The sequence below is a fragment of the Sinocyclocheilus rhinocerous genome, unplaced genomic scaffold (genome assembly GCF_001515625.1).
Source record: "Sinocyclocheilus rhinocerous isolate Xijiao unplaced genomic scaffold, SAMN03320098_v1.1 scaffold711, whole genome shotgun sequence".
Taxonomy (NCBI): Eukaryota; Metazoa; Chordata; class Actinopteri; order Cypriniformes; family Cyprinidae; genus Sinocyclocheilus; species Sinocyclocheilus rhinocerous.
The window spans coordinates 54,318-67,493 of record NW_015641018.1 but is presented as its reverse complement, the minus strand read 5'-3'; the positions used below and the strand labels follow the sequence as shown (position 1 = coordinate 67,493).

The 13,176-nt window shown below is 35.6% G+C and overlaps 2 protein-coding genes across 7 annotated transcripts in view; both read right to left on the bottom strand.

Moving 5' to 3' along the window:
- LOC107753777 (TATA element modulatory factor-like) overlaps positions 1–2,253 on the bottom strand; it is an 11,411-nt gene extending 9,158 nt beyond the window's left edge. The window contains exons 1-2 of the mRNA XM_016570002.1: positions 2,203–2,253; positions 1,745–1,923 (exon numbers count right to left, since the gene is read on the bottom strand). Of these exons, the coding sequence (XP_016425488.1) occupies positions 1,745–1,923; positions 2,203–2,246 (223 nt within the window). The 5' untranslated portion in view covers positions 2,247–2,253. The remainder of the gene's footprint in view (positions 1–1,744; positions 1,924–2,202) is intronic.
- A 738-nt stretch (positions 2,254–2,991) lies between these two features.
- The window catches only part of LOC107753775 (NEDD8-activating enzyme E1 catalytic subunit-like), a 12,699-nt gene continuing 2,514 nt past the window's right edge, over positions 2,992–13,176 (bottom strand). Inside the window, exons 1-19 of one of the 6 annotated variants that reach the window (XM_016569997.1) lie at positions 13,035–13,131; positions 12,805–12,885; positions 12,634–12,672; positions 11,246–11,366; positions 10,215–10,295; positions 9,977–10,059; positions 9,809–9,889; positions 9,289–9,332; positions 9,039–9,103; positions 8,436–8,591; positions 8,260–8,362; positions 8,036–8,149; positions 7,154–7,207; positions 7,001–7,037; positions 6,829–6,910; positions 6,658–6,758; positions 4,029–4,092; positions 3,844–3,898; positions 2,992–3,732 (exon numbers count right to left, since the gene is read on the bottom strand). In XM_016569997.1, coding sequence (XP_016425483.1) covers positions 3,644–3,732; positions 3,844–3,898; positions 4,029–4,092; positions 6,658–6,758; positions 6,829–6,910; positions 7,001–7,037; positions 7,154–7,207; positions 8,036–8,149; positions 8,260–8,362; positions 8,436–8,591; positions 9,039–9,103; positions 9,289–9,332; positions 9,809–9,889; positions 9,977–10,059; positions 10,215–10,295; positions 11,246–11,366; positions 12,634–12,672; positions 12,805–12,885; positions 13,035–13,060 — 1,476 coding nt within the window. In that variant the 5' untranslated portion in view covers positions 13,061–13,131 and the 3' untranslated portion in view covers positions 2,992–3,643. Of the gene's footprint in view, positions 3,733–3,843; positions 3,899–4,028; positions 4,093–6,657; positions 6,759–6,828; positions 6,911–7,000; positions 7,038–7,153; positions 7,208–8,035; positions 8,150–8,259; positions 8,363–8,435; positions 8,592–9,038; positions 9,104–9,288; positions 9,333–9,808; positions 9,890–9,976; positions 10,060–10,214; positions 10,296–11,245; positions 11,367–12,633; positions 12,673–12,804; positions 12,930–13,034; positions 13,132–13,176 lie in introns of those variants that run through there. The other 5 variants (XM_016569995.1, XM_016569999.1, XM_016569998.1 and 2 more) reach the window with 5 other exon arrangements.

Sequence of the window (13,176 nt, the reverse complement as noted above, 5' to 3'; positions counted from 1 at the left end):
GGTCAGATCTCAAGGGGCAGAGGTTATTCTTCAAGGTTTGTGCCAACTGCATCACTAGTTATTCCTCAGCTGATCTTTCAGCAATGTCTGCTGTTGAAGTAGGGGGAGTTACTTCTTTTATAGCTCTCTGTGTGTGGTGGGCAGGATTTGCTATCTTTGTAGAGAACAAATGGCCCGCACAAGTGTAGTAAAACCTGAAATAATTAGAGCTGTGGCATGAGTCTGGCCTAGGTCATATCCCTGATCAAATCAAATCAAATCAAATATATTAAATACAAAGTGAAATGAAATCAAATAAAACAAAATGAAATTAAAAAAAATAAATATAAAGTATAAAATGAATTAAAATATAAAATAACAAATAAAACAACATAAAATAACAAAAATATTATGTAAAATAGCAACAACAAAAAAAAGAAATATTGAATGGAATAAGAATAAAAAATATAATGAAATAAAATCTAAAATAAAACAACACAAAAGAACAACATTTAAAACACTGCAAAGAGGCTTGAAATTTCTTTATTCATTTCTGAAAACATTAAAAGTTCAGTGTAATGGTTTGGGATAGGCTAACAGTAGGGCTGCACGATAAATCGCATGCGATATTTAACGCACATCTTGTTAGTAAAGCCGGTTCTTTAATCAGCGGTAAAGAGCCGTTGTTCACTGACAAGCTGCGCAAAACCACAATCATATTTTGCGCAGCTTGTCGGTGAACAACGGCTCTGTGTAGTTAATGCTGCTCCATGTGAAAGCCGGCAGGTGATGGAGATTTACCGCTGATTACAGAATGGCTTTACTGACAAGATGCGCGTTAAATATCGCATGCGATTTATCGTGCAGCCCTACACTTTATACAATAAAGATTGTGTCAAAGCACATTCATAGTACTAAACAGGAAACTAACACTGTTCATGTTGCAGAATGCACCCCTTATGAAACATTCACTGTCAGCTATAAAGCAGCTCTACAGAAGGCAACCGTGTCATTATTCAGCTCAGTGTTGATTCAATTCAGTTCAATAATAACGAAATAAATCAAGCATAAAGCTACTGAATCAAACATATCTATTTTATAAACATAAGCTAAAAGAAGAAAACAAATCCAACATTCAGAAACACAATACATCAAAATGACAAACTCTTTTGTATTCTTTAGTGGCTTTTTGAGGCATCTGGTTTCATCTTGGAAATTAAATTCAAGCTTATTTGTATAGCGCTTTTCACAGCACATACTGTTTCAAAGTAGCTTCACTTTGCTATAAGGAAATATTCTGTAATTAATGATCATATGGCAGTAATATATAACTATAAGATAAATACAAATTATATGGTTAGTCATGTATTTAGTTATGCAGACATAATTGTCATGTTAAGCAATGATTACAGATTGCGGCTGTAATGATTACAATATAACGTTAAGGATAATATTTGATAGTTTGTACATTGCAAAAGAGGTTTGCAAAAGAAAGACTTTCTTTGAAGAAGCTTCATGTTTGCTTTGGTCTGTGATTCTGTGATTTCAAAGTGATGTGAGCCAACTAAACGTATGTAGTCAACTAAATGTATGTAGTCAACTAAAAATATGTATGTGTGTGTGTACATTTGGGGACAAATGCATCATTATATCACTAATGTTATGCTGAAGCCCAGTAATTGTCACTGATGATGTAACCCTGCACTGTCAGTAACATGTCTGTCTTCTTTCCACGTCAAGTTAAACCATTTATAACTAAACTTACCAGTAAAGGTCTGTTCGGTCGTGTCACCCCACTGGTCCTCTTCTTTGATGTCCAGAACTCTGTCGATGGATTTCTGAGCAGTTGTCAGCGCTTGTTTAGCAAAACTCGACAGATGTGACGCGTTGAACCAACTCATATTGCTTGACTTCCAGCTGGTTGCGTGACAGCTCAGTGAACGTCTACATAAAACACAACAATATCAAAAGCATCCCAAATAAGAGCAGGTTTATATAGGTTCACACTAAGAGCCGAAGCAAGTGGGTTGTGTTTGTATGTTAGGCCGCTGTCCACATTAGCTTGGCGGCTAATTCTGCTCGCAAAACGACTGACAATTTGCTGGCAGTTGACATAATCCAACGCTAAAATGAAATTCGATGATATAAATAAATAAACGACGTACTGGGCGACATTTTATTTGTCTTCGCGTTACTCGGCTTCTACATTGGACTTCTACGCACTGTTTGTTTAGGTTTCCTCTGGCAGCGCGAGAACTACTTCCCATCCACGTAGCATCAACAAAGCCGCACCAACCTATCATGCACGTGACGTCAGGGCCACGTCACCAATGTCTACAGTACAATTTATTATTTTTTTTTATATATTACACTATAACCCATATAAAGTTATATAATACTGATATCTGTGAATTGTGTTTATTTTTATTTTAAAAAGTAAACGATTAAAGTGTCACTTTCAGTTGAAACCTCTAGAACATCGTCATTTTACTAAAATATGAGTTGACCGAATAAAAGTAAACTCAAACGCACATTTTTTTTGTAAGTGCATGTAAGCACGACTTCTGTGTCAGACTCTGGTAGGACTTGAACAGGTGTTTATTTCTTTTGAAAGGGGGACACCATGCGGTCTCACGATCCAATGCACAAATGTGGGATTTTGCTAAAAACGTTTAACAAATAAACATTTTAAATCAATAAATTTAAAAATGGTTTACTAAAATTAAGTGAATATGAATCGAAATTCTTGCATTAATAAGATATTTTACTGAAATTAATATGAATCTAAATTGATATTTTACTTAAATATGAACTGAAGTTATTGCACTGTTGTACGATCATTTAAAAAATGTAATAGGACACTAAATATAGCAATCAACTTTATCAAACAAATAATTTTACTGTAGCTTAATTAATTAATTCCAGTTTGTAGCTTGTCAAACAACATACCCAGTTTGATAAATTGTAGTATGTGGTGCTGTGGCTGAAAAAACGTAGTCACTAAGACCAGTCTGACCTTGCCAATAAGTGTCTCCATTGTATTTCTACAAACCTGTATTACATAACAATGCCACATGAAACAAATAAAACAGTACAGTATACCTCTTTCTTAACATTACATTGATAATGCAACATTCTGTGTTTGCTTACAAAAAGTCAATTTTAATTCTAGAGAATTTATAATAGTTTAATACCTTCAGTCTCTTTAAATATTTAATCAAATATATTTATTCACAAATTGAGTAAAAGTAAAATTATAGGAAAGCATTACTGGACTAGGACTTCAATACTTGTCTAAAATACGGTTTCAAAATTGAATTCAAAACATGAATCTTTTTTTCTACAAGACATTGAACAAGATACTGTGAATGCACAACAACAAAATAAATAGATAAACAGTTTGCATAAAAAAAAGAAATCCACCGAAATGACTCCTACGACTATAGCAGTGCAAGACAACAAAACAAATGTCTCCTGTAAGTGTCTTTGATGGACAGAGTTGACCATAAAATCTAAATACAAACTGCAGCGATTCCAGCCGAGCATGTGCATGTGATGTCTCTGCTGATATGTTGAGTTTATAAACTACATTTCCAAGGCTGCTTCATTTTGATGATGACTGCAATAACCACTTGTAACTGTCTATAAGAATGAAGCATTTGTCCTATGAGATGAAGTTGAGCTTGAAGAGCACCGTCTGAGGAGTGGTGACATCAGCCACTGCCAGTTCCTGTCCATCGACTAGTCCAAGCTCTGCAAGCACAAGCAAGCATTTAAGACATTAAACAACATCAATATATTTTCGAAATATACTTATTACATAGTTACATATACTACATGATATCACAATAGACTTTCAATCACCTTTCAGCGTTTTGTTTAGATTTGGTCGCGTTCTCTCTTCAATAGATGCTACGGTCTGAAAATAAAACCAAACTGATTCAAACGTATTAAAAATAAACCGCTAAAGCATAAAATGCATGTTCAGAAAATCCTGATCTAAGTGAACTAAATATGACAAGTCTGGTACATGTTAGAAATGTTCTAACCTGTAAATACAGAGTTTTGTTTTTTCCATCCAAAGTTGTCGTGATGGCAGGAGACTTCATTTGGCTAGTAGACAAAGGATTCAGTGTTATTACAAACAGGAGGAAACAGCTTCAGAAAAGATATCAGTTAACACATGAGGACAACACATTTTTTGCATTTCATCATATTTAACATTGTCACGTTCAATATTTTTTTAACTAAAAGGAATATTATAAAATGATGAATCAGATTCTTTCAGTAGGCTTTGTTTAGAACAGGAGAAGATATTATGCATTCATTTTGGTATTGGCATTTCGTTGATATGTGTTCGTCTAATACAGTAAAATGATCATTTAATGGCAAGTGCATCTAACCATTTAATTAATATAGTCATAATTTAGGATGATAATAAACAGTATTAAATGTATGTATCATTTTAGTTTGTTAGGAATACATTTCAAGAATCTGAATAGGTAAAGAATATAAGTTGGTATGTATTTGTAATCTTGACTCTTTATTTGTAAGCCATGTCGTGGAAAAGTTCATTTATTTCAGTAATTCAACTCAAATTGTGAAACTCGTGCATTAAATAAATTCAATGCACACAGACTGAAGTAGTTTAAGTCTTTGGTTCTTTTAATTGTGATGATTTTGGCTCATATTTAACAAAAACCCACCAATTCACTGTCTCAACAAATTAGAATATGGTGACATGCCAATTAGCTAATCAACTCAAAACACCTGCAAAGGTTTCCTGAGTCTTCAAAATGGTCTCTCAGTTTGGTTCACTAGGCTATACAATCATGGGGAAGACTGCTGATCTGACAGTTGTCCAGAAGACAATCATTGACACCCTTCACAAGGAGGGTAAGCCACAAACATTCATTGCCAAAGAAGCTGGCTGTTCACAGAGTGCTGTATCCAAGCATGTTAACAGAAAGTTGAGTGGAAGGAAAAAGTGTGGAAGAAAAAGATGCACAACCAACCGAGAGAACCGCAGTCTTATGAGGATTGTCAAGCAAAATCGATTCAAGAATTTGAGTGAACTTCACAAGGAATGGACTGAGGCTGGGGTCAAGGCATCAAGAGCCACCACACACAGATGTGTCAAGGAATTTGGCTACAGTTGTCGTATTCCTCTTGTTAAGCCACTCCTGAACCACAGACAACGTCAGAGGCGTCTTACCTGGGCTAAGGAGAAGAAGAACTGGACTGTTGCCCAGTGGTCCAAAGTCCTCTTTTCAGATGAGAGCAAGTTTTGTATTTCATTTGGAAACCAAGGTCCTAGAGTCTGGAGGAAGGGTGGATAAGCTCATAGCCCAAGTTGCTTGAAGTTCAGTGTTAAGTTTCCACAGTCTGTGATGGTTTGGGGTGCAATGTCATCTGCTGGTGTTGGTCCATTGTGTTTTTTGAAAACCAACGTCACTGCACCCGTTTACCAAGAAATTTTGGAGCACTTCATGCTTCCTTCTGCTGACCAGCTTTTTGAAGATGCTGATTTCATTTTCCAGCAGGATTTGGCACCTGCCCACACTGCCAAAAGCACCAAAAGTTGGTTAAATGACAATGGTGTTGGTGTGCTTGACTGGCCAGCAAACTCAACAGACCTGCACCCCATAGAGAATCTATGGGGTATTGTCAAGAGTATCTATGGGGTATTGTCAAGAGGAAGATGAGAAACAAGAGACCAAAAAATGCAGATGAGCTGAAGGCCACTGTCAAAGAAACCTGGGCTTCCATACCACCTCAGCAGTGCCACAAACTGATCACCTCCGTGCCACGCCGAATTGAGGCAGTAATTAAAGCAAAAGGAGCCCCTACCAAGTATTGAGTACATGTACAGTAAATGAACATACTTTCCAGAAGGCCAACAATTCACTAAAAATGTTTTTTTTATTGGTCTTATGAAGTATTCTAATTTGTTGAGATGAATTGGTGGGTTTTTGTTAAATGTGAGCCAAAATCATCACAATTAAAAGAACCAAAGACTTAAACTACTTCAGTCTGTGTGCATTGAATTTATTTAATACACGAGTTTCACAATTTGAGTTGAATTACTGAAATAAATGAACTTTTCCACGACATTCTAATTTATTGAGATGCACCTGTAGATAATCAACGTGCTTCTACTCTAAAATTGTAACAAATTTTCTCTGTAGTTGCCTTTACTTCATTTTCTTAAACTATTTTATATGGTAAATATTCTAAGAATATATGTATATGACTATACAGTATGTGTGTATGGGTATGCATGTGAAAGTGAAAGTGACGTGACATGTGGTCTGCATTTAACCCATCCAAAGTGCACACACACAGCAGTGAACACACACACACACACAGTGAACACACACTGTGGGGTTCAGTGCCTTGCCCAAGGGCACCTCAGTCGTGGTATTGAAGGTGGGAGAGAGCGCTGTACATTCACTCCCCCCACCTACAATCCCTGCCGGTACGAGACTCAAACCCGCAGCCTTTGGGTTACGAGTCCGACTCTCTAACCATTAGGCCACGACTTCCCCAAGATGTATATATCTTGTTGATGTTTGTTTTTTTATGGTAACATTTATGGTAAATTAAATACATAAATAAAACAAAACAAATATGATAAAAGAAAACCATAGATGAACATGAATGAACACTGTGACTCACAGAGAGGCATTCTCAGTCATGTAGTCCAGAATCTCCTGTAGTTTAGCTGAAGGTGGGAACTGTAGGTCCTGTGGCACCTGACTGCAGGCAGAACAATTCTCCTACACAGAGACATTTAGCATTAATGTCATCTTTTAGTTATGTCCTTTAAATCAAGTTCAAATCATTAACCTTTCTCTCAGCCTCAAAGGTGTACGTGTACAGCCCATCCACATCATTGAACACCAGGTAGTTGTTCAAGGGAACATAGGCGCTGTTCAGCAGAAGTAAAAGAATAAATCAGACATGTGAATGAACAATGAATTCAATGCTCTCTCCTGGAAAATAAGTCGTTATACCTTACCTCGTGGCAATTTTAAAAACCTCGGTGGCGCAAGCAGCTGAAATGTGAAAGAAAGGAAGAAGCTCTATTTCCAGTTGCAGCTCAATTTATTGAAAAATATCAAAAGAAAATCAAGCACCATTAAACCAGAGAACACTTGCAATGTCAGCATACCAGCAATAACAGCATTTGTAGAAGCCACAGCAGGAATTATTCTCTTCACGACCCCTGAAACACAAGTGAGGTAGAACATCAACAATAGGAGCTTCTGAACGATAACTTACAAACTGCAATGTGTACCATTATAAGTATAAACTTGATTTTGACATTTTCTCTAAAGAATTACAACAGTGCTTGCCTATGCAAATTTATGCACCATGATGCTAGTGCATTGTGGGTGGTTGCCAGGGCATTGGAGTGTTTTTATTTTGTTGTATCACATTGTTCTGGGTGGTTGCTAACTGTCCAGAGTCAAAAGACCCCCGGAATGAAGCACCTAGAAGTTCCTGACATGCAGGTCTCTCAATATGGTTCGGGTTCCCAATCAGTGAACCTAGGACCTAAAATTTTCTGTTTCAAGGTTTATACACTACAGTTTAGGGTAAGGTTTTTTTTATGTTTTTGAAAAAAAGTCTCACCACGGCTGCATTTATTTGCTCAAAATACAGTAAAAACTGTAATAGTGTGATATACTACTACAATTTAAAATAACTTTTTTCTATTTTTATATATTTTAAAGTGTAATACAGCCCTGATGATGAATTTTCAGCAGCCATCACTCCAGTCTTTATTGTCACAGAATCCTTCAGAAATCATTCTCCTGCTTATTTGCTTCTCAAGAAACATTTCTTATGATTATCAATGTTGAAAACAGTTGGACTGCATGATATGTGTGTGAAAACCATGATAGATTTTAATGTATCCTTGCTAAATAAAAGTATTGTAATTTTGTACATTAGAGTATCTCTGGACATTGTCTCCATCAAAACTGTTTACAAATGAGAGGATTTTACAAAATTGCTAATAAAGTTCCACTGACAGGCCCTTCTCACTCACCCTGGGTGAGTCTGTAAGTCACCCCAGTGATGCTGAACTCTGCTGCTCTTTCCAGAGATTTCTGGTACACCCACTGGATGTGCGTTGGGTCATCTCCATCTAGGGCTACACCGTCTGAGGAAAACACATTCAAATGTGAAATAATAGCAGACTACCTAGCAGCAACATGACCAAATATCCAATGGTTGTTTGAGACTCTATGCAAATCCTGTCAATGCAAGTACCTCCAAAAGGTTTTTCTTTGGGCCAAAGCAGCATGCGGACGTATTCAACGCAATGTTCTGGTAACCGTGGCATAGAGGCTATAGTGCACATCGGGAAGTTTATCTGTGTAGGGGACAAAAATGAGTATGACAAAAGGCTTTTGAAATTCAACTTAACACAAAATCCCAGTGTGCACCTGTGGAGGGTAGAGCTCGAGGGTGCAATCGATGCAAGCTGTCATGCCTGGAAGAATGACTCGGGCATTGCCCTTGAAGCCCTCTGTGCCTCCATCTATTAATGGAATAATGGAACTGGGATCTAGGGCACCATCTTCATAAATCAGCAGAGATAACTGAGAAAGACAAAACAAGGAAATACTTTATAATAGCTTTCATTAATAAATCATTAAGAAACATTATATAAATGTTTAACAAATCGTTAGTTAATATATATTCAAACAGAAAAGTTTCAAGAAATGCATGATCATATGAATTGAAAGTTTAATGGCATTTGTAAGCATTTCAATTTACATTAAATAATGATCTGGTAATCATTAGGTAATGTTTAATAACTACATTAGTAAACATTAACAAGCACATTACCTCATATTTCTAGCTATGTGAATATATATTAGCTATAAAATATATAGCTATGTGAATATATAAAACAAAATGCATAAACTATAATATAAGCACTTTTCACAGAATAGAAACACTTTATTTAAATGACACAGAGAGGACTTTAGGTCTATGCATTTATACGGACAGATTGTTAGATGTTCAGGACAATAAACACATACCAGCATCCCGTTCATCCATCTTCTGGCAACAACAGAGTCCAGGCCACAGACTACTATGTGAAATTCTAGACAGTAACAACAAAAATAATAATAATAATAATAAAAAAAATTTTTTTAAAGTTACATTACTCATATTTCCAAGCAAAAACTGCCCCCAAAAAGTGTCATAATATATATAAAACAACAGTCTCACAATGCAGGACAAAACTGTCACATATAATATTGATTATAGGGTTTATAGGGTATTTACGCCTGTAAAATGTCTCATCCAAGTCCTGGATTTTCTTAAAATGTCTGCATTGTTTATTAAGGTAAATACAAATATTTTGACACACATAAATATAACTTATACACTCCTCTTAGCAAAATATAGTAAAAACAGTAATATTTTGGAATATTATTCCAGTTTAAAAGAACTGTTTTACATTTACCTATATTAAATGTGATTGATTCCTTTGATGGCAGAGCTGGTTTTCAGCTGCCATTACTCAAGACTTCAGCGTCACATGATCCTTAAGAAATCATTCTAATATGCTAATTTTTGTGCTCAAGAAACATTTCTTATTATGATAAATGTTGAAAACAGTTGTGCTACTTAATATTTTTGTGGAAATCTTACTGACCCCAAACTTTTGAACGGTACTGTATCAAATAGAAACATATAGCAGCATTTCAACTTGCCCAAAAATGAAAATGTCCTGAGGGAACGATTAAAGGAATGTTTTAGAATTTGAACACCCAGGCTACATTTAATACACTTTGAAGGATACGGGACAACATTGCAGCCTGGGACCCTGCCATTTACAAAGTCTGCTGCAACCTCTGCCTTTGGTCGGCCCACATCCTTTGGTCTGTAGATACAACAGCGATCAGTTTACATTAATAAAAAAGAACAAGAAAAGGCTCAAAAAGACAGCTATCAGCTGACTAAGACTAACCTGAAGAGGAACTGTCTGTTGAGGTTAGAAACATCAATGGTGTCCATGTCCACCACATGAATGTGCCGAAAACCTGACAAGGCCTGCGTGATAAAATCGCACCATGTATGAGCATGATAGGACAAAACACAGCAATTAGCCTCTTTGTAATTTCAAGGTATAGAGTATTGCAGCTGTCATTAAGCATTGAACAAACAAGAATATGTCTAAAAAAAATACAGCACAACAAAAACTGTACCAGATCTTTGAGCAGCTCACAACCAAGTCCACCAGCTCCAATAACCAGAATTTTGCATGTGTCCAGTAAAAACTGGAGAGACTAGAAGAATATGTGCACAGTTTATGAAAAGAGAAGAGAGTAGAGTAACATTCAGGTTTTACAACAAACCGACTGATCTCATGAAGCTAAAATAGCTCAAAAACTATAGTCCTGTATGACAATGGTGGATTATTGTGATGTTTTTATCAGCCGTTTGAACTCTGATTCTGAATATATACAGTATATATATATATATATTCTCTCTCCTTTTTTTATAATTTTATTTACATTCTTTTTCCAGGTCTGTAAATCACACTTTTTAAAATTAGGCTTCTTCATACATCCTGTTGTTGAGGGGATAAATTAAAGTGAGAAATATCTCATTTAGATGTTTTGTTGTATTTTAATGCTTGATTTGTCATTCATCTTGTCATCTTAAGGCACCCTGATTGAGAAACTGCTTTATGACAGTGACAGAACAGAACCTGAATCAAATATTCTGCATATAGCTTAAAAAAAAAAAAAAAAAGAGGTAAACAGAAGAAAAATTACCCTATGCACATAATCATTTTTAGCATGAATCTTTATCTGTTACAATAATGTAATAACTCCATGATAACCTCAGTCAAAACACTCTGTCCTATCAGGCATGGATATTTATAAGAAAAATGCTCTTGTTGTACAACTTTTATTTATTTATTTTTATTTATTTATTTAATTTGGTAAGAAGTAGAGCACAATAAATGCACAATAAATAAATTAGCAGCCTGTCTCGTTATTTTTTTTTACCAGCCATTAAGTAATCGACACAAAGCAAAGTGAATTGAAAAAATAAAATGAATTGTTCTGATAAAATGCCTCCAAAGCTGAACTTTGTGATTGACTGATTATCTCCCTAAACATAGCCATAGATTAACGTAAACATTTTTAAATGGGGTGTGGAATATATATTACATTGAATTATATTATTATATTTAGTATAACAGAGTGCATTGAGATGTATGTCATACCTCAGTGCTGGGTTCAAAATCCGGATGAGTGAAGGGTCCAACTCTCTCTAAGAACTTTTTGACATGGTCCCATCTTCCCTGCCAGTCTGTGTGATCCCCACTCCCTCCATCCACAACCATACTGTGGAGAAATACAGATATTTAGAAATACAGCACACTCACTACTCAGTTTATTTAGTAATTACAAAACACATTCACACATGTGACCCTGGACCACAAAACCAGTCATAAGTCGCACGGGTATATTTGTAGCAATAGCCAACAATACATTGTATGGGTCAAAATGATTGATTTTTCCTTTTATGCCAAAAATCATGAGGATATTAAGTAAAGATCATGTTCCAAGAAGTTATTTTGTAAATTTCCTACAATATACAGGTGCATCTCAATAAATTAGAATGTCGTGGAAAACTGAAGGCCACTGTCAAAGAAACCTGGGCTTCCATACCACCTCAGCAGTGCCACAAACTGATCCCCTCCATGCCACGCCGAATTGAGGCGGTAATTAAAGCAAAAGGAGCCCCTACCATGTATTGAGTACATGTACAGTAAATGAACATACTTTCCAGAAGGCCAACTATTCACTAAAAATGTTTTTTTTATTGGTATTTTTCTTATGAAGTATTCTAATTTGTTGTGAATTGGTGGGTTTTTGTTAAATGTGAGCCAAAATCATCACAATTAAAAGAACCAAAGACTTAAACTAATTCAGTCTGTGTGCACTGAATTTATTTAATACATGAGTTTCACAATTTGAGTTGAATTACTGAAATAAATGAACTTTTCCACAACATTCTAATTTATTGAGATGCACCTGTATATAGCAAAACTTAATTTTTGATTAGTAATATGCATTGGCATGGACTTAATTTAGACTAAATGGCTGCAATATAACAAAGAGTGAAAAATTTAAGGGGGTCTGAATACTTTCCGTACCCACTGTACATCAATGGAAAGCTTATTTATTCAGCTTTCAGATTATGTATTAATGATTAATTAATGATTATGACTGGTTTTGTGGTCCAGGGTCACATATAACATAATATACAAAAATTTTTTTTTTATGTACAATAATAATTAAGGTATGGCTTGAATGGAACTGAATTTAGGTAAATTTCATAATTTATAAAAGTGTTTTATATTAAATGTTATGAAATAACATTAAGGCATGTGTGCAAACAGCAGTTTGGAGGTTTCGCAAGCTTTCACCGAGCTTTCAGATAGATTACATTGTATTTTATGTACAGTGGGCCTATATGCGGAGAGCTGTTTAAAATAATGTCTGAACAATATCTGCAGTACGGATGAAGCTCATTATAAGAATCAACACCTCCCAAAGCAAACCTGCTGGCTGCCACATCTAAATTCTTATCTTTCATTTCACTAACTTCTCATTCAGCTCCTCTATTCTCCTTCTTTTCTTCTCCCTAAAAAGAGAGAGTAAAAGAAGGTTCATTCATGCTCTGCTATCCGCAAGTTAACGTTCTTGCGTCCTGTTGATTGAACTAAAGCACTGTTACGAGGGATTTATGTGCAGTTTTGTATAAAATTTCACTTACGGCTCCTCTCCTTCCGCCATATTGTCATAAACATTCGAAATGAAACGTGCAACCTTATGACAAGGCAAATCTGCAATCCACCTGACGCACAATGTCATTTTCAAAATAAAAGTCATGAAAATAGTCTGGAATTCTTCATAATCCAGTAAAAAAAAACACATTTTAATAAACAAAATTACAGCACAAAATGAGCCAGTTCGTGAAATTAGTAGTTTGAAAAGACGACTTACTGGTTTGAAACAGTCTGGTGAATCATTCACTGAACTAAAACCAACAGAGCGCAGCGATAATTGAATCACCATCTGCCTCACTGCACTGTGAACTACGTTGTCATTGTTTTTAGTGATGTCCGTATACCAACTGTCCCGTATA